General features: G+C 44.8%; 3 protein-coding genes across 3 annotated transcripts in view; 1 reads left to right on the top strand and 2 right to left on the bottom strand.

The window, feature by feature from the left end:
* Window positions 1-3,187: 3,187 nt before the first annotated feature.
* On the bottom strand, window positions 3,188-7,911 carry Tex43 (testis expressed 43). The gene is made up of 3 exons (XM_021151014.1): window positions 7,769-7,911; window positions 4,267-4,375; window positions 3,188-3,504 (listed from the first exon to the last, which is right to left on the bottom strand). Exons 1-3 carry the CDS (start codon window positions 7,876-7,878, stop codon window positions 3,295-3,297), a joined length of 429 nt encoding a protein of 142 aa, XP_021006673.1. The 5' UTR covers window positions 7,879-7,911; the 3' UTR covers window positions 3,188-3,294.
* Window positions 7,912-8,926: 1,015 nt separating this feature from the next.
* Phax (phosphorylated adaptor for RNA export) lies at window positions 8,927-22,576 on the bottom strand. The gene is made up of 5 exons (XM_021151147.2): window positions 22,403-22,576; window positions 19,534-20,120; window positions 15,071-15,191; window positions 10,763-10,846; window positions 8,927-9,558 (listed from the first exon to the last, which is right to left on the bottom strand). The coding sequence occupies exons 1-5, from the start codon at window positions 22,496-22,498 to the stop codon at window positions 9,289-9,291; spliced, it is 1,158 nt and encodes a 385-aa protein (XP_021006806.1). The 5' UTR covers window positions 22,499-22,576; the 3' UTR covers window positions 8,927-9,288.
* Window positions 22,577-22,609: 33 nt separating this feature from the next.
* Aldh7a1 (aldehyde dehydrogenase 7 family member A1) overlaps window positions 22,610-24,570 on the top strand; it is a 53,564-nt gene continuing 51,603 nt past the window's right edge. Inside the window, exon 1 of the mRNA XM_021151145.2 lies at window positions 22,610-22,693. The gene's annotated coding sequence lies outside the window, so the exon portion shown is untranslated. The remainder of the gene's footprint in view (window positions 22,694-24,570) is intronic.

Here is a 24,570-nt window from a genome sequence, read left to right as displayed (position 1 = left end):
GGGAGAGGCAGCTCAGAGTTGTGTGACCTAACACTCAAGGCCTAGTGAGAGTCTTTAGATTACAGTCTTATGGCTGCTCCTTCCTGGTCCCCTCCCTGGCCCCTAAAAGCATGCTGTGCCCCTCCAGCCATCTGTCAAAGAACTGTGTTCCTGCTGTGTGGAAAATCAAGCCCAGCCCCTCTCCTCACTGCCCAGCACAGAGAATATTCACAGCTTTATCAGAGCTTCCCTGAGTGCAGGCACAAGGCCTGGGCTAAGCTAAACCACTGTAGCAGATCTCGCAGCCATCCCCTAAAACCTCTTTCTTGGGTTGTGTTTCTGAAGGGTTTTGAAGGTTTCCCTTCAGGCTCCCCGTCTTGCTATAGGTACACACTACACACTCTCTCTCTTAATGCAGCTCCCTGTGGATTTTGAAGCGCTCTCTCTCTCTCTCTCTCTCTCTCTCTCTCTCTTCAAGGTCCCATCCTGTTGTCTTTGGTATGATGCTGTATCTCTCCTAATTGTTCTCTCCATTGATAAGGCTGGATTAGGTCCCCAAAGTCCCATAACTACAAGGCTCTCTTTATTAATAAAGCTCATTGTGGCCGGGCAGTGGTGGCACAAGCAGGCTCCAGCACTCAGGAGGCAGAGGCAGGCAGATCACGGATCTCTCTGAGTTCTAGGCCAGCCTGCTCTGCAAAACAAGTTCTTGGACAGTCAGGGCTACTACACAGAGAAACCTTGTCTCAAACAACAACAAAAATCATAAAATAATTTTTCGTTAGGTGTAGTGGCACATGCCTTTAATCCCAGCAATCTGGAGGCAGAGGCAGGCAGATCCCTGAATTTGAGGCCAGCCTGGTTGTCTTAGTCAGGGTTTCTATTCCTGCACAAACATCATGACCAAGAAGCAACTTGGGGAGGAAAGGTTTATTTGGCTTACACTTCCATGCTGTTGTTCATCACCAAGGAAGTCAGGACTGGAACTCAAGCANGTCAGNAAGCAGGAGCTGATGCAGAGGGCATGGAGGGATGTTCTTTATTGGCTTGCTTTCCTTGGCTTGCTCAGCCTGCTCTCTTATAGAGCCAAGACTACCAGCCCAGAGATGGCACCACCCACAAGGGGCCTTTCCCCCTTGATCACTAATTGAGAAAATGCCTTACAGTTGGATCTCATGGAGGCATTTCCTCAACTGAAGCTCCTTTCTCTGTGATAACTCCAGCTGTGTCAAGTTCACACAAAACTAGCCAGTACACTGGTCTACAGAGTTTCAGGACAGTCAGGCTATATACGGCAAGACCCCTTTTCATAAAACAAACAAACAAACAAACAATCAACAATAACAGCTCCTTCTGAAGGGTAATTTTATGTCAACTCCCTTTCAGAAGCTGTCCCTCCTATGGTTCCATTTCCTACCCCCACCCCTCACAGCACCCCTATTTGTAACAAGTGTGTTCCAGGGAAAGAAGTGTTCCACTGTCCTCATAGCTGCTCCATGGGCAGGCTTGGAGGTCATTCCTGAGAGAAGTTGCTCGAAGACAAGTGACTCCTAGTTCCCTCCCACAGTAACCAGCCTCTTTTGCAAGAGAGGTGTGGGGAGAAGTTTAAGCTTTAAGGGATCTTCAAAAACAAGGCACGACTGAGGACAATGCCATGGAAGGGGCCCCAGAAGCCCAGGAAGAAGGCTGCTAAGACTCTGTCATAGGAGGAAGGCTGTGGACAAATCCACGCCGAGTTTCTAAAAAGTCACCTGGACATTCAACACGACAGCTGTGTCCTAGTCAGGGTTTCTATTCCTGCACAAACATCACCTTCCTAGAAGGAAGGTGGGGAGGAAAGGGTTTATTTGGCTTACACTTCCATACTGCTGTTCATCACCAAAGGAAGTCAGGACTGGAACTCAAGCAGGTCAGGAAGCAGGAGCTGATGCAGAGGCCATGGAGGGATGTTCTTTACTGGCTTGCTTCCCCTGGCTTGCTCAGCTTGCCTTCTTATAGAACTCAGAACCACCAGGCCAGGGATGGCACCACCCACCGTGGGCCCTCCCACCCTTGATCACTAACTGAGAAAATGCCTTACAGCTGGATCTCATGGAGGCATTTTCTCAAGGAAGAGTTCTTTCTCTTTGATAACTCCAGCTTGTGTCAAGTTGACACACAAAACCAGCCAGTACAAGCTGGATGAGGGGTTAGGAGTGGGAATAGGGTGTTGGGAGATAAGAAGTCACGAAAATAACAAGCAAATAATAGTAAGAAGCCCTACATGGAGTGAGCAGTAAGAAGTCAGGACATGTCATTGCTAAAATATATTTCCTTTCTTTCTTTCATTTATTTATTTGAGACAGAGTCTCACTATGTAACCCCTGCTGTCTTAGATCTCACTAAGGACCAGGCTGGTCTCGAACTCACAGAGATCCCACCTCCCTCTGCTTTTCCAGTACTCAAAGGCATGCACCACCTTGCCCTGCTACAACGTATTTTCTAAAATAACTGTTCCCATCTAGAACTTATGAAACATAAGAAATAGAAAAAGAACATTTTATACACTAGAAAAAAGGAAGATAATAGAAACTCCCAGAAGTGAGCGCCGCCAGGTAATACCTTCCTAGAATCCATAGTAAATGTATTAGAATACTGATAACAAGTTTCAGCCCAGCCAGCACTGTATAGTAAGATGCTTTCAAAAAGGAGAGAAGTCTGGCATACACCTTTAGTTCCAGCACCCAGGAGGCAGAGGCAGACAGATCTCTGAGTTCAAAACCAGCCTGGTCTACCCATTGACTATGGGGTTGAGATCTAAATAGGACAGTGTATTATGTCTCTTCTCCCCAACACTTGGATCAAAGTAAAGTAGAAGTGGAGGTGGGAAGACTGCAAGGGCCAGAGGATGTCTGCAGCCAAACTCTATTTGCAGGACATGGCAGCTTGCTTCCACCCATGAACTCCTAGCGAGTGGGATTGAATGCAGAAGGCATTAGGGCTGGATCCATCCACTGCTATTTATCCACCTGGTGTGTAATCCCCCCTAAGGGCAGTTTCCTTCCACATCACCTCAGGTAGCCTCAGACCTGATGCCCTTTCTGAAGCTCCTAAGATCTGTACATTACGCTATTGACGTATAATCGTATAATCGTTAAATATGTCAAACTTGGGAGGCAAAATGCAACGAACGTAAGCGGCAGAACCGAGGGAAGGCAAGAGACTGAACTACTTTATCTTATTGGTTTTAGTAGTAGCGGGGTTCAAACCCTGAGCGTCTTGCGTGTTAGGCAAGCACACCATTACCGAATGACAGCAACTTCCAAGATCCGCATATCAGATCAGTCGCCTCCGGAAGCCGTGGGAAATCACTGTGCTCTGGTATCTGGAGAGAGGCGAATGCAAAGGCATGTCGGCAATCTTTATCTCTGGCAGGCCTTTCTTCAGGACGGCTTTCCGATCTTCCCCATGGCAAAGCCGCTCGCTGTAACCCCAGAACAGAGAATCTTCCAAAGGGCCAGCATAGATCCCACAGGCTTCTGCTTGCTGAGAGAGAAAACGCTTTGCTGAACAGCACACCAGAACCAGATTGTGGTTTTTTTTTTTTTTTTCAGATTGTGTTTTTAATGTTAGGTTTAAAGTGTTTTTCTTGTGTCCTCCCCAACCCCTTCTCTGTGACTATATTAGAATTTATTACTAATGTGGGTGCTGGGAATTGAACACAGGTCCTCTGGAAGAGCAGCCAGGGCTCTTCTCTGTAAGCTGGTGATTTTCAATGTCTATGGTTGTGGTCACCCTCAACCATAAAATCATTTCCTTGGTACTTCATAACTAAAAATTTGCTACTGTTATGAATAGTAATGTATATATCTGATATGTGACCCCTGTGAAAAGGTCATTTAATCCCCAAAGGGGTCTTGGGTCTCTCTCTCTCTCTCTCTCTCTCTCTCTCTGTGTGTGTGTGTAAGAGAGAAAGAGACATGTGTGCTAAATAAAATTGAAGAAAGTCTTAATAATAAACATATTGACTGACAGTGGTGGTGCACACCTTTAATCCTAGCACTCAGGAGGCAGAGGCGGAGGCGGAGGCGGAGGCAGAGGCAGGTGGATCTCTGTGAGTCTGTGAGGCCTGGCCTATAAAGTGAGTTTTCTAGGATATCCAAGGTGATACAGAGAAACCCTGTCTCCTCCACAAAAACCCTATATGTGTGTGTGCGTGTGTGTATATATATGACTGGCATTTGATAACTGAGTCTTAATTTCTTTAGATTTTGTCAGGCTTTAAGCGGAGTATTTGTAAGACAGTACCTTTAGATTCACGTTCCTGAATTTCATGTTTTCTTTCCAAGGCATGACGTAACGGGTCGGGATCATCCCTTGCTTTAGTGAGAACCGGGGCAAGTGAATATCGTCACACCTGAAGGTTAAGTAGGACAGGAGAAAGGAGGTCTCGGGTTAACGTGGGTCCGTGTCACTCTAAGGAATGGACGCAGTTGTGTTCCTCAGATTCTGCAGCTAGCTGGGACAGAGTTGTGCTATGGGTTCCATCTCACAGTGAGCCAACCCTTTAAAGCTCTCAGCAGCCTGTGGTGGCCCAGGCCCGACATCCCGACAATCAGGAAGAGAGAGGATTGCTATGGAGACCATTCTAGTCTATTGCTATGGAGACCATCCTAGTCTACTTATTGAGTACAGGGCTAGCTAGGGCTACAGTAAGACCCCTCCACAACACCAACCAGCCCAAGTATCAGCAAGATCAAGTTAGGGCTTGGTATGTGGACTCTAACTACAAATGAGAAAGACTAATCTGGATTCCTTATCCAAGCTCTATAAGTCAGATGCATTATCCCTTCTCAAACCTCTCTCTCTATGTACCATTAAGCTTTCTGTATAAACACCAAGGAGAAGTCTGTTGTGGTCTGAATGAAAATGGCCTCCATAGGTTCATAGGTTCATTTAAATACTTGGGCCACAGTAGTGGAACTGTTTGGGAAGGCTTAGGAGGTGTGGCCTTGTTGGAGGAGGTGTGTCACTGGGGATGGGCTTTGAGGTTTCAAAAGCCCACACCATTTCCAGTTAGCTCCCCCTCTCTGCCTTGCGCTTCTTTACAAGACACGAGCTCTCAGTTCCAGCACTGTGCCTGCCAGCCTGCTGCGGTGCTCCCTAACACAGTCATGGTCTAACCCTCGGAAACCAGAGCTCCTTATAAACCCTTCTCTAAAAAGTTCTTCTGGCCGTGGTGCCTCTTCCCAGCGATAGGAAAGTAACAACTAAGACAAAGTACAAAGTTACTGTGCTTTTGTATGTAGGTCCCAGACTGCAGATCAAAGCAACAACAACAGAAACCTCTGCAATCATGGAGAGCTGGAGGTGCACACCTGCAATCCCAGCCATGCGAGAGGCCGATGCAGAAGAATCACAAACTGCAGACCAGTCTGGACCTTTTAGGAGACAGCATCTCAAAGGGGGAGGGGAGAGGCAAGGTTGTAGGCGTCAGAGGGCATGGAGGACTCCTGAACATGGCCCACCAAATCAGCTAAGCAGGCCTCGCTTGGGCTCAGAGAGACTGAAGCAGCAAGCACGGGGCCCGCATGGGTCTGTACCAGGTTCTCTGTGTATATGTCATGGCTGTCAGCTTGGTGGTTTTGTGGGACTGCTAACAGTGGAAGTAGTGTATCTCTCATTTTTTGCCTGCTCTTTTCTGAAGAGGAAACAGAAGGGGAGTGGTTTTGGGGTACAGGGAAAGTAGGGGGGAGGGTCGGGAGGGATGGAGGGAGGGGTAACTGTGGTTGGAATGTATTTCCATCTGAGAAAAACCTATTTTCAATTAAAAAAAAAAAAAAACATCAAGGGATGGAGAGATGGCTTAGTGGTTAAGAGCACTGACTGCTCTTGCAAAGGTCCTGAGTTCAAATTCCAGCAACTACATGGTGGCTCACAACCATCTGTAATGGGATCTGATGCCTTCTTCTGGTGTGTCTAAAAGCAGCTACAGTGTACTCATATAAATATAAATCTTTTTTAAAAAAAGAATTGTGTGGTTTTTTTTTTTTTTTTTTTTTAATTTAAGGCTGCTGCAGAGATGGCTGAGAAGTTAAGAACATTTGAGTGTCCTGTCACCATGAGCACAGGGGTCAGTTCCCAGTACTCACAACTGCCTGTGGCCCCAAGTCCCCCAAAATGTAACACTCTCTTCTGGACACACACACACACACACACACAAGGAGGGAGGGAGAGAGAAACACAACCACACAGACATGTTCATAAACTCATGCAAATACACATAAGTGATTTTTAAAAATAAAAACAGGGAATAACAGTTTTAAGGGGCTGACAGGGGATGCAGTTTAGGTGGTAGAGAACTTGCCTAACATGAATAAAGCCAGAGTCCCATCTCTAGCACTGCTTGGTGGTGCACACCTGTATCCCTAGCTCTGTAGGAGCAGAGGAGTCCAAAGTCATTCTCAGCTATATTGGTAGGCCAAGTCCAGCTTGGACTATTGAGACTCTGTCCTGGGGCAGATGTGGAGGATGCTGATGAGGCTCAATGCTAGAGCACTGGCCTAACGTGTGAGGTCCTGTTCTGTCTCTAATTCAACACAGCAAACCACCAGCTCAGACCCTGAGGTCTTTAATTATTGGCAGACTTGTGTTGGGGACTATGCAAGAGGAAAAGAAAATCAGCTTTAGAATTCACAGACTGTGGCTCACCTGTCAGCACAACCATGATGGGTGTGCCTCGGAAAGGCAGAGCGCTCCAGGCTCTGTGCCCTGAGGACCTCACGCTGGTGTGGAGTTTCATTTCCCTTGTTGCCCTCATGGCTGTCAGGTCCTTCTTAATATATGAGTTGTAGAAAACTCTAAGGGGGTTTCCAGCCCCTCACTGGGACTAAGAGCTGTGTCACTGACACAGTATTAGCAATTGACCGTCTTCAAGCATTGCTGCTGAAGCAGGGTAATGATTCCCTACCGTTCTTAAGAGTCTGGAGATGTAGATCGTTGATAAAGTTAGGTAAAAGATGTTTTTATTAGTGGCCTTGATGTAGAAAATCTAGGGGAACAACTTAAAGTTCAGAAAGGCACACTTTTGATAATCGAGTGAGGGTTTTTTTGAGGGCAGGCACAAGAACAATGGCAGCTTTCCTAGTATCAGCTGGGACAGGGCTTTCTTGTTAAAACCGGGCTGATGGTCAAGGTGCTGATTAATATCTTGTACCTGTTTTTGCCCTCAGACTCTTGATATCATTTAATAAAAAAAATGTTAATGAGTAGGTATGTACCCTGAGGATTTAAAATAGAAATGACTTTTTAATATAAGTTTAAATTTGTGATTCTTTTGATTTTTTTTATAAGATTAATAATATGACTAGTTCTTTGTAACTACAAATCGCAGCCTGTAACAAAAACTGGCTGAGAAAAACCATCTTGCTTGCTTATACTTACTCCATAACATCTTGCTTAGACATGAATGTGAGTTCTTGGAAATAATTTTTTATCCGTAATACATAAAACATTTATTCATGTAAAGGTATTGGGAACATAACTGCTTTTTAAAATATTCACTAATAAAATAGAATGTAACCACATTGTTAATTTTTATGCTGCTTGAAAGATTTTGTTGGGATATATAAGCTGTGGGAGAATAAAGTTGCGACTTGCTGGAGTCTTGCTTCATCTACCAAGTGCGTGCGTATTCCCTTACCAGTCTCACCATCTCTACTTTTTCCTCTGGCCCCAAAGAATAAAGATTTATTCCTCAAAGAAAAGTCTGCCAGTGTTCAATCGATGCCTCCCCACCCCTCCTGCTTACCTGAACTGTTGAGGCGGCTCTTCTACAGGTTTGCATGTGTTCTCTGCTGTCTGGTTGTCGTCCTCGTCGAGTTTGGGTAAGGCAGGACCGTCATCTTTTTCTGAAGCCATCACTGGCAGCAATGACAGAATTCTCACCTAGAACCCCCCACAGTCTAATTCTGAGGAAACTGCTGCCATTGATGTAACAATGGTCTTGTTAACGCCACAGCAACCCTCAGGAGCTAAGAGGATGCAGGTCAGAGCTCTTTGCTGTGTGTATGTCTCTTCATGGAAACCATTATGAATGGTTTAAAAATGAGACTATGTGGAGACACTGCAGATTTGACAAAGGAAAGCTACGTTGGCCCAGAGCCTGGGGATGTAGGTCAGTTTGCGTACTTGCTCTTCATGACTGAACCGTAGGTTCTACCTTTACACACCAAGTGTGGTTGTACACACACCTGTAATCTCAGCACCAGGAAAAGGCAGGAGGACCAGATGTTCACACTGTATCACTGGCTACATAGGGGATTTGAGGCTAGCCTGATCTACACAGCGTGCATCCTAGGACAGCCAGAGCTTCATATGGGGATTCCAGCTCAGAAAGAAAAACAAAGCACCTTCTATTATTTTCTTTTAACAAACCAATGGCAAGAACCCTCAGTACAGGCTTAAGTTTCTGTCTGTAAGACTGAATGGCTCAGAAGATAAAGGTATCTGAGGTGCAGGGCCCTGCACCCTAGAAACCACTTAAAGGACAGAGACATCTGACTCCACAAGATGCCCTTTAACCACCACATGCATGGCCTCACACCTCCTCTTTCTCATGCACACAGTAATTAACGTTTAAAAGAATGATACTGGGGCTGGTGAGATGGCTCAGTGGGTAAGAGCACCCGACTGCTCTTCCGAAGGTCCAGAGTTCAAATCCCAGCAACCACATGGGTGGCTCACAATCACCCGAAATGAGATCTGACGCCCTCTTCTGGTGTGTCTGAAGACAGCTACAGTGTATTTACATATAATAAATAAATAAATCTTAAAAAAAAAAAAATGATACTAAGTAGTAGACACGGCGCCTAAGCTCCTATCTCAGCCCTGCTTAGGCTGAGGTGGGAGGGGTCAGCCCACACCAAGACCCTTCCCATTACTGAATGTAACAGCTGAACAATTTATACATGTTACAGGATATTTTAATGGAATGTGTTATAACCAAAGCATGGTTCACCAAGAAGAATCAGAAAACCAAAGTGTCGTAATGGCATGAAACAGTGGGCTGAACAGAGAGGTCACAGCCCCACCCAGGCTAACAGTCAGCACATGCCGCAGAATGAGATTTAACCTGTGCTGTGCACCGTGAGACACAGCCCTCCCTCCACACTGCTGCCGAGGGCACCCGACTGTCCACGTACATCACTACTGCTCAGGAACAGAAACAGCGCCCCTTTCTCTAGTTTCAGTACACAGTAAAGCAACCTCAGTAGAAATGGTAACAACTTTTTAAACAAAGGTTTATTCTTCAAAATGTCCCCAATGTGCTTAGAAGATGTCCAAGTCCTGAGGGTGGTCCACCTCGATGGCCTCCTCAGCATCCAGCTTGGTCTCGCCAGGTCCTTCCTGGGCTTCGTCGAGAGAGGCCAGGGCCTCATTAGTGTCACTTGCAAACGTTTCTCGAGATGTGTCATCATCCTCCTGGAAGTTCAGACTTTTAATAGCTTGTTTCATTTTCTTCCCCAAAAGCTGTGTTCTTCTTTTTCTAGCAGCTTTTTTATTTTCATATTCCTTTTGATTTTCAATGTAGAAAATGTCCTGAAATTAGAAGAGCTTGGGTAAAAAAAAAAATAGCAAACAAGAAACCACTCCATACTATTTGTTACAAGTATCCCAGGAGTCAGGTCTTTACAGTCCAGCCATCTATTTCTCACCACTGAGCAAACTCTGCAGCCTAAGCCAGGATTCTGAAATAGGGAGAGGAACCCCATCACCCAAGCACAGGTAAACTATACTCCTAAGAGGAGCTCAAGGTAACTAGCTTCTATCTGGTATCAGTATTTAAGATTTAAAACATTTGCCTGCATTTCTGTACATGCATCACATGTATAACTAGTGACTACCACAGAGGTCAGAAGAGGGTATCAGAACTCCTGAAGAGTTACAAACAACTGTGGATTACTAAAAACAAACACAAGAAGACATGAAGCTAGGAAGGACACATGTTTGGGAGATCTGGGAGGAGTTGGATAGGAATATGATCAAAATACATTGTATGTATATGCCAAATTCTCAAATAAAATGTAAGTTCAACAAAAAAGCACTTGTTGAACTAAGCAGAGCTGAACACCAGTCTATTTCCAAACAAAACAGAAACAAATGTAAACTAAGAAAGTCACCACTAATGAATCAAGTCAAAAATATATACTCATTTTATACTTCCATTCATTGTTTAAAGTTGAACATTAATAAAGTCTTTAGTTTTAGATGGGCGTGGTGGTGCACGCCTTTAATCCCAGCACTCGGGAGGCAGAGGCAGGTGGATTTCTGAGTTTGAGGCCAGCCTGGTCTACAGAGTGAGTTCTAGGACAGCCAGGGCTACACAGAGAAACACAGTCTTGAAAAACCAAAACCAACCAACCAAACAAACAAAAAAAACAAAATAAAGTCTTTAGTTTAAAATGTTCATTAATAAGGAAAAAGTACTACAAAAAATGTAAAAAAAGGCTGATTTTGGCTCTCAAAGAGAAGAACATTGAACAAAATACATAGGTTTTACTTACTGAAGAAAGGCAATATTGATCCACTATTATTAAAGTACTGAAGATTTGCATCCCTTTTTCTCGTGTTTTAAAGCATGCACTACCACACTTGGCTCTCCTCCATCTTTTGAAATGGGATCTTTCCTAGAACGTGAGGCCATCTTCCTGCCTCTGCTTCTGGGTGTTGGGATTACAAATGTGGGCCCTAAATCTGGCTTTCTGATGCATCGTACAGCCAAGGACACAGTCGTCATCATTACCTTAACCTGTTCCTCGCGGATGCTGGGTGTGTTCTTCAGGAGATTCAGAAAGACTCCACCGGGTGTTCTTCTTCGGCTACCGTTCTACAAAAAGGAATAAAAAAAGTTAGCCAGACACTTCCATAGGCAAAATGAGAATATTTCAAACTTGCCAACTTTGTCTGTGAAGACTGATTACTCACTTAACAGTGTTGAGAGAGAAGTCAGGACCTCTGTCTGCCATGCTAGCAAAGTGCTCAGTCACTGAGCTACAAGCCCAGCTCCTACAGCACGGGCTCCAAGGAGGACCAGGGCACATGTGAAGAGGTACACTTATGGAGACAGCCATTTGAAACCCAGATCTGACTCTATCATTTTATTTTATGACCATTGGTGATTTGACTACATGTACATGAGGATGTCCGATCCCCTGGAACTGGCGTCACAGTCGATTGTGAGCTGCCATGTGCTCTTAACCGTTGAGCTATTTAGCTAGTCCTGTGAGTCTGCTATTAAAATGAGGCAGGTATGGTAGCATATACCTTTAATCCCAGCAACTGGGAGGCCGAAGCAAATGTATTCTGAGTTTTGAAGCCAACCTGGTCTACAGAGTGAGTTCCTGGACAGCCAGGGCTACACAAAGAAATCTTGTTTCGAAAAACAAAACAAAATAAAACAACAAATAAACAAAATAAAACGAAAAAGGACAGTAATGAAATAGAACACAATACTACATCAATCCAAAAAAAAAAAAAAAAAGATAAAGTAGGATATTTAATAACTGTGTTGGCGTTATTACACAGTCATCCATGGTAAAGGAGAGAGATACCGTGGGCTCTGCATTATGGCAGGTTACGAAGGACTCAGCTGGGTGAAATGCTGTACACCAGGTAGATCATGAATTCAAGGCAAGCATGGTCTACACAGAGTTCCAGGTCAACCAGGCAGGGTATACAAGAAAACAAAACTTAGGTTTAAACACACACACACACACACACACACACTACACACAGAAACAGACACATCCTTATTGCTCTGTCTTTTAAGCCTGTCAGACCTCTACCCTGACCTTTTTCTTTTTCTTTTTTTTTAAAGATTTATTTATTATTATATGTAAGTACTCCGTAGCTGACTTCAGACACACCAGAAGAGGGCGTCAGATCTCACTATGGGTGGTTGTGAGCCACCATGTGGTTGCTGGGATTTGAACTCAGGACCTCTGGAAGAACAGTCAGTGCTCTTACCCACTGAGCCATCTCGCCAGCCCTACCCTGACCTTTTTCATTGTATCTTCTTTTGATCTATTTCTTTTCTCATAGTGTATATACTTTATAACACACTTGAATTATATTATTTTTTTAATCAAACAAACAAATACTTAACCTTACGTTTTTCAAGAGAGGCATGCACTCCAGGGCACAGGTGTGGAGGTCAGTGGACAACCTGAGAAGCTGCCTGGTGGTTCATGGGGATGGAACTAGGCATGGGACTCAAGACTTGTCAAGCTTGGCAGCAAAACCAAAACCAAACCTTTCCCGCCAGGCCACCTCAAAGGCCACTTTCGTTTGTTTTGTTTTGTTTTGTCTTCTTCCCCCCAACCCCCCCTCTGAGACAGGTCTCATTATGCAGGCTGGAGAGTCTGAAACTTACTAGGTAGGCCAGCTCAGTGCCTCTCAACTGCTGGGATTACAGGCATGTGTCACTATGCCTGGCTTTATAATTACTACAATAAACTGAGTTTTTCTTGTCTCCAACACCTCTCACTCAGTACAAAGCAGACACTCAGTAATTATTCCAAGAGGACATGTCAAAGTGTCCTTGAAGTTTGTTCCTGTCAATATTCAGAAGACCAGTATTACTAACTCACAGGAACGTGTACTTTCTAAAAAGTTACAATACTAATAAACCTTTAACTTTATGTTCAAGTAAATGAAAATATAAATGTATGATTAATTTTATCTTGTTTTGTTGATGATTTCTATAATTTAAGTTTATGGGCAATTCCCTTCAGCCATTATTATCAGTTCTTTTCGAAAAATTGTCAATTTTGGGTTGGAAAGATGGCTCAGCAGTTAAGAGCATAGACTGTTCTTCCAGAAGTCCTGAGTTCAATTCCCAGCAACCACATGGTGGTTCACAATCATCTGTAATGTGATCTGATGCCCTCTTCTGGTGTGTCTGAAGACAGCAACAGTGTACTCATATACATAAATAAATAACTCAGAAAAAAAAAAAAGTCAGTTTTAAGAATTAGGTGTGATAGTGTGAGCCAGAGAACCCAGAGAGGCCAGGGGCATCTAGTCCCCATGGGGCTGGAGTTAAAGGAGGTGTGAGCCACCTGTACTGGCCGGTTTTGCTTCAACTTGACATAAGCTAGACTTACCAGAGAAGGAGGAAATGCCTTGAGACACACTGAAGGTCCTGAGTTCAAATCCCAGCAACCACGTGGTGTCTCACAACCATTCATAACAAGATCTGACTCTCTCTTCTGGTATGTCTGAAGACAGCTATAGTGTACTTACATATAACAAACAAATAAATAAGTAAATCCTAAAAAGAAAAAAATTAGAAAAAAGAAGGGAAAGCAAGCAAGCAGGCTGAGCAAGTCAGTAGGCAGCATCCCTTTGCATCAGTTCCTGCCTCCAGGTTCCTGCCCCGTTTTAATCACTGTTCAGACTTCCTTCAGTGATAAACAGCAATATGGAAATGTAAGCCAAATAAACTCTTTCCTCCCCAATTTGTCTTTGGTCACAGTGTTTCAAAGCAGCAATAGATTCCCTAACTGGTACATCATCCCACAGGGGTTCTGGGAATCAAACTTGGGCCCTCCCAAGGACACCATGAGATCTTAACCACTGAGCTCTCCCTAACCTCCAATGCTGTCAATCCTGGAGGTTTTTCTCTCTATCCCTATAGCATGTTATCTATGTTACTTATGCTGTGCCTACTGGGTAACAGCACACTGGGTAACTAACTACAAACCAAGAGTAGCAAGCTAAAGGAAGACACGCACCCTTCATCCTCACTTCCCAGTGAAAGCTGAATTAATGAAATCCATAAAACCACTGAGTGCTACTGCCTTTGGCCTTGCCAGAGAACAGAGGCATTTTCCCCACCTCTCCCCCATTAGCGCTATCCCACTCTGGGGCCTTTTCAGGTATCTTTCTTTCCCACCCCCATTACCTTTGAACACATGGGTATATTGTGTATGCATCTACTGACTTACTTTGAAGGCAGGGTTTCGCCCAGGCTGTCCTGAAACCCTCAGCAATCTTTTTGCCTTGGCTTCCTGAATGTTGCGATTTCAGGCTCATCCCATCACACTCAGCTCTGGTTGGGTTTTAATTGGTTAAAATTTATTAATTTAGCCGGGTGTGGTGGCGCACGCCTTTAATCCCAGCACTCGGGAGGCGGAGGCAGGCGGATTNAAAAAAAAAAAAAAGATTTATTAATTTATCTTTATGTATGTGAGTGTGCTATCTTCATGTACACCAGAAGGGGGCATCTGATCCTGTTAGATGGTTGTGAGCCATGTGGTTACTGGTATTTGAACAAACTCAGGGCCTCTGGAAGAGCAGCCAGTGTTCTTAACCACTGAGCCATCTGCTATTTGGGTTTTATAATTTTTTTTAAAAGATTTATTTTATTTATGCGAGTACACTATTGCTCTCTTCAGACACACCAGAAGAGGGCGGTGGATCCCATTACAGATGGTTGTGAGCCACCATGTGGTTGCTGGGAATTGAACTTAGGTCCATCTGAAGAGTAGTCAGTGCTCTTAACCGCTGAGCCATCTCTCCAGCCTGGGTTTTATAATTTAACAAGTGTTTTTGTTTTGTTTTGTTTTGTTTTGAAGGCAGGGTCCTGCTCTGTAAATCTGGCTGGCCTCGCGCTAATGCCAGGCACTAAGCTAAGACCTTATGTGGACCATCTCATCGAATCCTCACCATGGAGGATTCATCTTTTTTACATGAAGAGACTGAACACAAGGAATCAAATAATTTAGCTAAATCACAGTTAAGTTGTATTCCAAAACGAAACCCTTTGAACTTGAGTTTTTAATTCCTTCTAGACAACTATCTTAAAATTAAACCTGTAAGAGGCATAATGACACATGCCTGCAACCCCAGCACTGATGAGGTATCCCAAGTCTGTGGATAGCTGGAGCTGTGCACATAGTGAATGAACCCTGCCATCAAAAGGGGAATGTATTTGGGAGAGTGGCATGGGGCACGGGGCACAGAGAGGCAAGTTCGTTTTGCTTAAAAAAAAAAAAAAAAGAAAAGCCAGATGATAGTACAAAAGCAGAAACAGTAAAAACAGCCTTACCATTATGAAGAGACCACCATTTTGCTCGACTTCAGCTGTTTCCATCAGAAGTTCAATGGCCTTTTTGTTCCCAAGTATCCTCACTACTCGGGCTATCAGGTCCTTCTTGGGTTCCTGCAACCTGATGAGAACACAAAGCACATTTACTACCTGACGAAATCTGCTGTAATCTCCGGTGTAGTTCTTAACTAGAACCCACAGTTTCCTGATAACATCGGCTTCCCTAACTCTCCATCCATCAGCTGTGGAATCGCTGCCATGGGAACAACCTCATCTTCAGTCACACAATAGGACGCTAACCTCAGGCTTCACAGTAACTCTTAAAGTAAGGCTCTTCCTTTGCCTTGCTGGATTATGGCAATTCTGAAAATAAATGAACATGCCAAGCAAGAAGAATAAACCCAACTCTAAATGTACGGATGGTAAACTCCATGCACTTCTGCCAAAACAAATGATACTCACACAATATGTTTTCAGTTATGCTTAACAATTAAGGTTCCAATATCTACAAATGGTTTCCTGAAATAGTTCAATTCTTTTTTTTTTTTCTTTTTTTTTCTTTCTTTTTTTTTTTGGTTTTTCTAGACAGGGTTTCTCTGTATAGCCCTGGCTGTCCTGGAACTCACTTTGTAGACCAGGCTGGCCTCGAACTCAGAAATCCGCCTGCCTCTGCCTCCCAAGTGCTGGGATTAAAGGCGTGCGCCACCACTGCCCGGCTGAAATAGTTCAATTCTAATGGCCCCACCTGATCTGTAAATGCCAATCCTTTCAAATGTTAGATACATACGCATTGTTTTCATTTCATTCTTTACAGATTAAAAATACAGGGAACCCCAAGCATGGTGGCCATTCCTTTAATTCCAGCTCACAGGAAGAAACAGGCAAGTTTCTGTGAGTTCAAGGTCAGCCTGGGCTACACAGTGAAACCTGTCTTAAAAAAAAAACAAAAAACAAAAACCACAAGGGCTGGTGAGATGGCTCAGTGGGTAAGAGCACAGACTGCTCTTCTGAAGGTCTCGAGTTCAAATCCCAGCAACCACATGGTGGCTCACAACCATCCGTAATGAGCTCTGACGCCCTCTTCTATGTCTGAAGTCAGCTACAGTGTACTTATTTATAATAAATAAAATCTTTAAAAAACAACAAACAAAACACAAACAGCAGCAGCAACAACAACAACAGTAAAAACCAATCAACCAACAAAAAAATAAAAACACTAAACAAAATACAGGCAGCTGACTAACTCTTCTAATGGTGTCAGACAGCCGTGGTCCCCAGAAAAGGAAAACAGTGCAGAGCCAGAGTGTGAGGACAGGACTTTGGTTTGTCCTCACAGGAGGCAATGCAATACTGTAGAAAAAACCCATCAGCCCAGGAAAAGCAAGCGGCCAAGGGTTCAGTTTCAGGTCTGACACAAAGTCAGCAACCTCGTGCAGGGGAGGTAACTACTGGGCACAAGGTCCTTATCTCTAAGGAAGACTTTGGTTTCTAATCCTAGATTTCTTTCCAAAATACAAACTCCAAACTTCTATTTAACGTGTATGTCTCATGTTTGATGCCCAGGAGGCCACCAGATCCCCTGAAACCCAGGCCTGATTTTAACACGTTTTAAGATTTTATTGCTGGATGGTGCTGGCATATGCCTTTAGTCTTTGAGTTTGAGGCCAGTCTGGTCTACAGATCAGGTCCCAGGACAGCCAGAGATACACAGAGAAACCCTGACATAAAAAAACCAAAACAAAAAACAACAACAACAAAAAAACAAACAAAAAAACACCAAAAACCAAAACCCCAGAAAAAAAAAACAGAAACAGAAGAGGCTGTTTATTCTATGTGTATGAGTGTTTTGGCTGCCTGTATGCAGTGCACCATGTGCAAGCAGTGCCCGCAGAGCCCAAAAGAAGGGGTTGGATTGCCTGGGATGGCTGGGGTTACAGATGGCTCTGAGCTGCCACGTGGGTCCTGAGAGTCACATGTGGTTCCTCTAAAAGAACAGCCAGTGCTCTTAACTAATGAACCATCTTCCAGCCCCAACCAACTTGACTATTAAAAACCAAAACCAAATTAAACCAGTATTGGTGTTGTCTGAAAAGTAAACACTTGTTTCCTAACACCGATACCCACTTTCAAATATGTGACTAGTGAGTGAGAGCTAATAAAACTTAATCAGAATCAGAAACCAGTGAAAAAAGCATGAATTGTCAACTTAATACCTGTGATGGTTTATCTAGTCTTGGACCAGGGAGTGGCACCATTTGGAGGTGTGACCTGGTTGGAGTAAGTGTGTCACTTTGGGTGTGGGCTTAATACTCTCACCTTAGGTGCCTGGAAGTCAGTCTTCCACTAGCAGCCTTTGATGAAGATGCAGAACTCTCAGTTCTGCCTGTGCCATGCCTGCGTGGATACTGCCACGCTCCCACCTTGGTGATAATGGACTGAACCTCTGAACCCGTAAGCCAGCCCCAAGTAAATGTTGTTTTTTATGTTTTGCCTTGGTGTCTGTTCACAGCAGTAAAACCCTAATTAAGATAATACCTGCCAAAAAATTCTATTTACCCAAAAGAAATGAAAATATATTATCAAGGACTTGCAAGCAAATGTTCATTAATAGCATTCATAATAAATAAATGTAGACTGTCCATCCATTTGTGTCTGGAGAGACACAAATCTACACACATGCAATAAAAGTCAGTATGGTGGTGCATGCTTGTGAGTCCAGCCCTTGAAAGGCAGAAACAAAAGGACCAAGGTTCAAGATCTGCCTTGTTACATAGTACATTTGAAGCCAGCCTGGGCCATGAGAAACCTTTCCAAAACTCCCAAATCACACAAAAAGCCACACTCCTTACATAAATGAAAAAAGGTGAGTAGGCACACTGAGCGGTGCACATTTTTAATTCCAGCACTTGGGAAGCAGAGGCAAGCAGTTATCTCGTGAGCTTGAGGCTGGTCTGGTCTATGTATTTAGCTCAGTGGTTCGTTCAACAATGCAACAATTTACACACTGGATTCCAGGTACAAAGTGAGGCCACTTCAAAAACAGGAGGAGAAAAGCCGGGCGTGGTGGCGCACGCCTTTAATCCCAGCACTCGGGAGGCAGAGGCAGGCGGATTTCTGAGTTCAAGGCCAGCCTGGTCTACAGAGTGAGTTCTAGGACAGCCAGAGCTACACAGAGAAACCCTGTATAAACCAAAACCCCAAACCAAACAAAACAAAACAGGAGGAGAGTGTCAATTAGTTCCTGCTGCAATGTAAGTTGATCTTACAAATGAAGAAATGAGCCAGACAGAGTGGTGCAGGCCTTTACTCCCTGAACTTGGGAAGCAGGGGCAGGTGTATCTCTGAGTTCAAGGCTAGCCTGGTCTCAGAGAGAAACCCTATGTTGAAGAAAAAGGAAAAATTGCATAAAACCGTATACTGCATGGCTAATCTGTGTGGTGAATTTACAAGGACAATCTGCTTGTCTGGGAAGGAGACCAGGGTTCCTAATAATAAATAGATACATGGATGTGGACACTAAGGATTTATCGGGTGACGGTGAGAAAAGGTTTGAAAAGCAACAGCTTTTTAAAATAAAGCAAGGGTTGTAAAACTGGATAAATCTGCCTCACATGGGGTGTGTGTGGGAGACCTGAAAAATGAACGGCTATCATGTTAATATAAATATGTGATTATTTATAATTATAAATATATAATATTTATCATATATTAACGTATCAGTCATTTTATTTTCCACCTTCAAATACAACATTGAAAAATTATATCCATGTCTTTTTTTTTTTTTTTTTTTTTTTTTTTTTTTTTTTTTTTTTTTTTGGTAGGGGGAGCTGTGTTGTGGCACAGATGTGGAGGTCAGAAGAGAACTCGCAGTCGTCAGTTCTCTACTTCCACGTGAGACCAGGGATCAAACTGACACCAGGCTGGGCCGCAAGTGCCTTTACCAACGTGAGCCACCTTGCCAGCCCCATCTTATTAATTTTTTCCCCCTTTTGAGACAATGTCATGTAGCCCAGGCTGGCATCAAACTCACTGTGTACTTGAGAATGGGTGCTGGGATTACAGGCATGTAATATAGCTATGAGGTGCTAAGGATGAACTCAGGGCCTCATACATGTTGGGCAAGCACTGTACCAACTGAGCTAGTCTTCAGCTCAAAGTTATCTTTAAAAGACACAAACGCATTCAGAGCCAAATATGCCCTGGGTTAATTCCATTAAGGAAAAACAAATAAACCAACAAACCAAACCAAAACCCTCAGCCAGGTGTGGCACACATCTTTAGTCTCAGCTCTGGGAGGCTTCAGAGGCAGGTGGATCTCTGAGAGTCTGAGGCCAGCCTTGCCTAGCAAGCTCCAGGAAATACAGAGAGACCCTGTCTCAGCAAAACAAAACCCCAGAAAGGAACACATTTACTGTCTAGCTTATTTCCTGTCAGTGTCAGGCATATGCTGCAGTGCTCCTCACCTGAAGGCGATCTCATCGGCCACTTTCTCAGGAGCATCCTCTTCTGTGATCTCATAGCGCCCTTTGTAGTTCATTTCCACTCTGTTACCCAGCCTGTCTCTGACAGGTCGTTTCCGCTTGAGGTGACCTTGCCCATTCTCCTCTTCCTTGGACTCTGGCTTTTTGTCACCATGCATATATTCATCTAGATCTTTGTCCAATTCCTTTGTGTACTCTTGCGATTCCTTCTTAGCAAGTTTCTTAGCAAGCAAATAGTTATAGGTCTCAGACTGCCTGCTTCTGTCGAGGGTGCCCTCCATGCCCAGGATGCCGAGTTCAGTGGCCACCGCGTCTTGATTCTGTTCCTGGAGCACCGCGCCCCAGATGTTGTTCACCTTCTTTCCGCCGTTGAGAGCCGTTTTCTGACCACTTGGTCCAAATGGGAAGGGCTCTGGCTTGGGAGGGGGATTATGACACTTCTGCCGCTTGCGTTTCCAAAGAGAGCAATCCTCATCGGAGTCTAGACTCTCCTCGCTGGAGTCCACATGTTTAACAGTCCGATAATGTGACACTGGTGCGCACGCAGCACTGCCCCCACCTAGGACTTTCTGCAAGCCAAAGACATGACAGTCAGTTCCACAGGACATTAATTCCACCTACCCCCGACTATTTTCCATAATGACGTAGATTGTGCATGCCTGTGATCCCAGTGACCCAGAGGCTAAGGCAGGAGGATCAGGACAACGTAGGTCACACCACTGTGTTCAGGCCCGCGTCTAAGCTGTGCATAGAGACCTTGTTAAGGAGAAAGAGTGTAGTACTCAACTGGAGCATCTACAACAATCACGCTCCTAAGACAGCTAAATTAAATGAACTTGGTTTTGAAAGATCTCCTTCTAAAAACTTAGTAAAGCTTTTACTTCTCATCTTCCAAGACAAGGATGCGTGAGAATGACACACACAGTAATTGTGGCTGGCAGCTAAGACAAATTCTGTTGGGGCTGGCGAGATGGCTAAGCAGTTAAGAGCACTGACTGCTCTTCCAGAGGTCCTGAGTTCAATTCCCAGCAACCACATGGCAGTTCACAACCATCTGTAATAGGATCCGATGCCCTCTTCTAGTGTGTTTGAAGACAGAGACAATGTACTCACACACATAAATACTAAAACAAAACAAAACTCTGTTATCTTTTCTAGTTGGATATATCAACGTCTTTTCTATGTTTTTTTTGGCTACTCCTTTAAGATCTGATGGTGTAGCAAGGTTTGGTGAACACATCCTTAAATCTCAGCACTCTAAGGCAGCAAAGGCAGGCAAATCTCTGTGAGTTCAAGACCAGCCAGAGCTACATAGTTCTTGGGTCAGCCAAGGCTATATAGTGTACACCCCTCAAGTGTCCCTATTACAATCAATTAATCAATCAACCAACCAACCAATCAAAACTGATGGTAAGCTCCTGCTAGGAAGAATCCCAGACATATTCATTTTAACTGCAGGTTTCACCAGGGGCAGTGGGGCACACCTGTAATCAGAGCTCAGGAGGCCGAGGCAGGAGGACCCTGGTTTTGAGGTCACTGTGGGCCATGAAGAGACCCAGCCTCAAAACACCAACCAACCCTGAAAATTCAGATTTCACGGCACTATGTTAACCAAATTATTAATGCAAAAAAAAAAAAATCCAAGGGACTTAAAAATAAGAACATAGTATTAATTTTCTAAGACATCTACACCTGAAGGTAATTGCTTAAAAATTTGCCACATGGTAGCGACCCAAATTTACAAAGTATAATATGATGTCCCAAAATATCCATCACTTTAAGCATTTATCATTTCATTAGGTAAAGAAGAGTCAAAATCCTCTTATTTGTGGGCGTGTGTGTGTGTGTGTGTATTATACTTGGCTTCTGGGTACCGGGGATTGAACTCAGGGCGTCCTACATGGTAGCCAGGCATGCTACCCATCTAGCTACACCCCTCTCCTTCTTGCAGCTAGTCTGCAGTACACACTATTGTTAACTAGTTCCCCCTACAGTGCAAGAAAGCACCTGAACTTACTACTTCTTCTAACTGTGTCCTCCGTCTCTGCTTTTTATAAGAAACACATAACCAAGCATCTGTTGAAGTCCTCCAGAGTTAACTGCTAACACTGGCCAGGCTTTACAGTGTGCAGTAAGTATTATGTATGCACTGCTCTCAGCAGTGTGGTGTGCCAATGCTAGCTAGCTCCACCGCAACACCAAAACACAGCTAAATAAATAAATAGTTTTGCGACGGTGCCTAGGCTTAAGTGCAGGTGGACTGGCAGGAAAGCCTTCTGAGGGAATGAAAAGGAATCTCAACAAAGTCTCAGAAAATTAGGACGCTGCCTAGAGTCACGATGCTGTACGTCTGTGATCTCCCAACACTGCTGGAGGATGAAAGGCAGGACCACAGCTCAGGTGCCAGGGCAGCCTGGGATTCACAGCGAGATGCCGCCTACAACCCTGGACGGCTGAAACAAAGCCTTGATGCCTCCACGCTGCTCGTGAAAGCTGACTAAGCTCGAAGGTGGATGGAGGAGGCATCAAAGACCCGGCCCCGAGCACGCCAAGAGCTCCTTATCTACTAAGGCAAAAACGAGCAGTTGCATGTCTCCGTCCCCACGTTCTATGTCTGGACAAAAAAATAAAAAATCTGTCTCCCGGGGCGGCTGTGCAGGAGTGGGGAAGCTGGGAGAAGCGGGAACCGCCAGGGAGGGAGGGATGCTCGCCCGATCCGGGATGCCGCGAGGCCGTCCGCCGGGGCCCCGCGGCCTCCGACTCAGTGCATTCCCGAGCCCGCCCGCGCCTCTCATTCCCGCCGCGCTTCCCCGGGCGTCCAGCCCCGTCTCCCGCGCGCCCCGTCGCTCACCGCCATTTGCAGAGGCCTATCGCTGGGGACGACCGTCATGTCGGAATCCGAGTCGGATAGCTGCCCCTCTTCCATGTCGCCAGCTTCCAGCGCCATCTTCCCGCGGCGCGTAGGGTCAGGAGAGCGCTTCCGGCGGGCGGCGGAGGAGGGAAGGCCTTAGGGCGGTGCTGCGGCGCCCCCGTGCGGGCGAGCGCTAGGGCGGCGCCTCCGCAGGCCCGGGCGAGCGTCACCATCACAAAACTCAGCGCTGGGAGGCGAGTTCCGCGCAGCCCAGCGGTTTCCCTACGGAAGGTAAGGCAGCGCTTCGGGTTCCGCCCTGACCTCCCGCCTCTCACCCGGATGCTCTGCACAGGCCTTCCGGCTGCCTTGTTCTTGTTGTTGTTGTTGTTGTTGTTGTTATTGCTGTTATTTTATTTTTTTCCGCTTCCACCTCAGCTCCCCGCCAAGCTCCGCTCTCCCGGTTGGCGCGCGTGGCTGTACATTATGGTCACTGGCCCGCTTGGATTTCTGGGCTACCTTTGTTGCCGCCGCTTTTTCTGAGTCTCCCTTAGGCTAAAGTAACTAAGCCCTTATTCCAGAGATATTAAAATGGTCCGTCTTGCCCCGGGGTACTTGGTTAGTCAGGATTAAAATAGTATTAAAGTGCTGTTAATTACAGGCCTTTATTGTTTTAATGTTTATGTTTTCCTTTATCCTAAGCCGGTGGAGGCCAGGGCAATTTGACCCTCTATTTTGCAAGAAATAAATCATGTTACTTACTGCCATGCCTCTACACCATGAGCTTTGACCCTCTCAAACCTCTTTTATTAAATATATACATGCATACATACATACATATGCACATACACACATACATACACATACACACACACACACACACAAACACACACACACACACACCTACATCATGCTCCATTTTCAATTTGAGATGGTTTAGCGCTCAATTACAGGTCAACAGCTACCTACCGACACCCTCCCCTTCCACACCCATGTCTTCCTTTAGATGGCCCCTGGTGCCTGCCTGTCTAGGCAATCTCAGTTTATCCTAGGGTTGAAAAGTTACAGGCACTCTGCCATGTGACAGAACCCATGATTGGAAAAGGAGAGAATCCTAAGACCCAGGATATACAATATATAAGGCCTTGTGTTCTGAACCAAAAGATTGGGGAATTTGGGGAGGGTGAGAGCAAAGGTTGTGTAGCTCTTTGGAATACCAGCATATAGGAAAAGAGCAGGACGTTTTTGCAATTAGGGCCTTTAAAAATCACCGTTTCAGGCTGGAGAGATGGCTCAGTGGTTAAGAGCACTGACTGCTCTTCCAAAGGTCCTGAGTTCAAATCCCAGCAACCACATGGTGGCTCACAACCATCAGTACAGCTACAGTGTACTCTATACATAAAGTAAATAAATAGATTTTTAAAAAATCACTGTTTCATGCTAAACTGGTATACCACTCATTATAGTAGGCTGGCATCAGTGTCTGCAGAATTGTAAAATAAAACCTTTGCAACTTTCCCTAGTCCCTTGAATTTGTGATTACAATGTGAGGGTTCTGTTTCTCACAAAATTGACAGGTTTTCGTCCTTTCCCTGGTGACCTAAGTGAAGGACAGTCAGCTAAGCAACTGACTATCTTCATGCCAGCCCAGCAGTTTAAAACATTCCGTAGACGCACAGCCACATGATGGGGCTAAGGAGTGTTCAAGCTCATGTTGCTGAGTGTGAATCTTTTCTCACAGGCTTATGCCGAGTGGTTGCTGAGGAGTAGGCAGTACATTTGCAGTCATGCAGTCTCTGAGTCCCCAGCAGCAAGGGCTAGTGGGGACAAGGCGGGCAGTGAATGGGTTTCGTATTGTGAGGAAGGAATATGTGGCTTCGACCGATACTCAGAACCTAGCTTTCTCTGAGTCAGTCCCCAACATAACTGCAATCCTGGACCTGTCTGCCTTTTTGTGTGCAGTTACAACACCTCATAACCAGTTCTCTCATGCACTGGGGTTCCTGGAAAGTACTGAGATCTTTTTCATTTTCCCTTATGGATCTGTTATTCCAACATCATTTGTTTAAAATACTTGGCCCACTGCATAGCTATTTGTTAAATCACATATACTTACCATGTAGAAGGCCCTGGGTTTGATTCTCTCTCCCTCTTTCACTCTCTCTCTCTTT

This window comes from Mus caroli, chromosome 18 (genome assembly GCF_900094665.2).
Source record: "Mus caroli chromosome 18, CAROLI_EIJ_v1.1, whole genome shotgun sequence".
NCBI classification, from domain to species: domain Eukaryota; kingdom Metazoa; phylum Chordata; class Mammalia; order Rodentia; family Muridae; genus Mus; species Mus caroli.
Note: the sequence above shows the minus strand (reverse complement) of the source record. Positions and strands in the feature narration are given on the sequence as shown.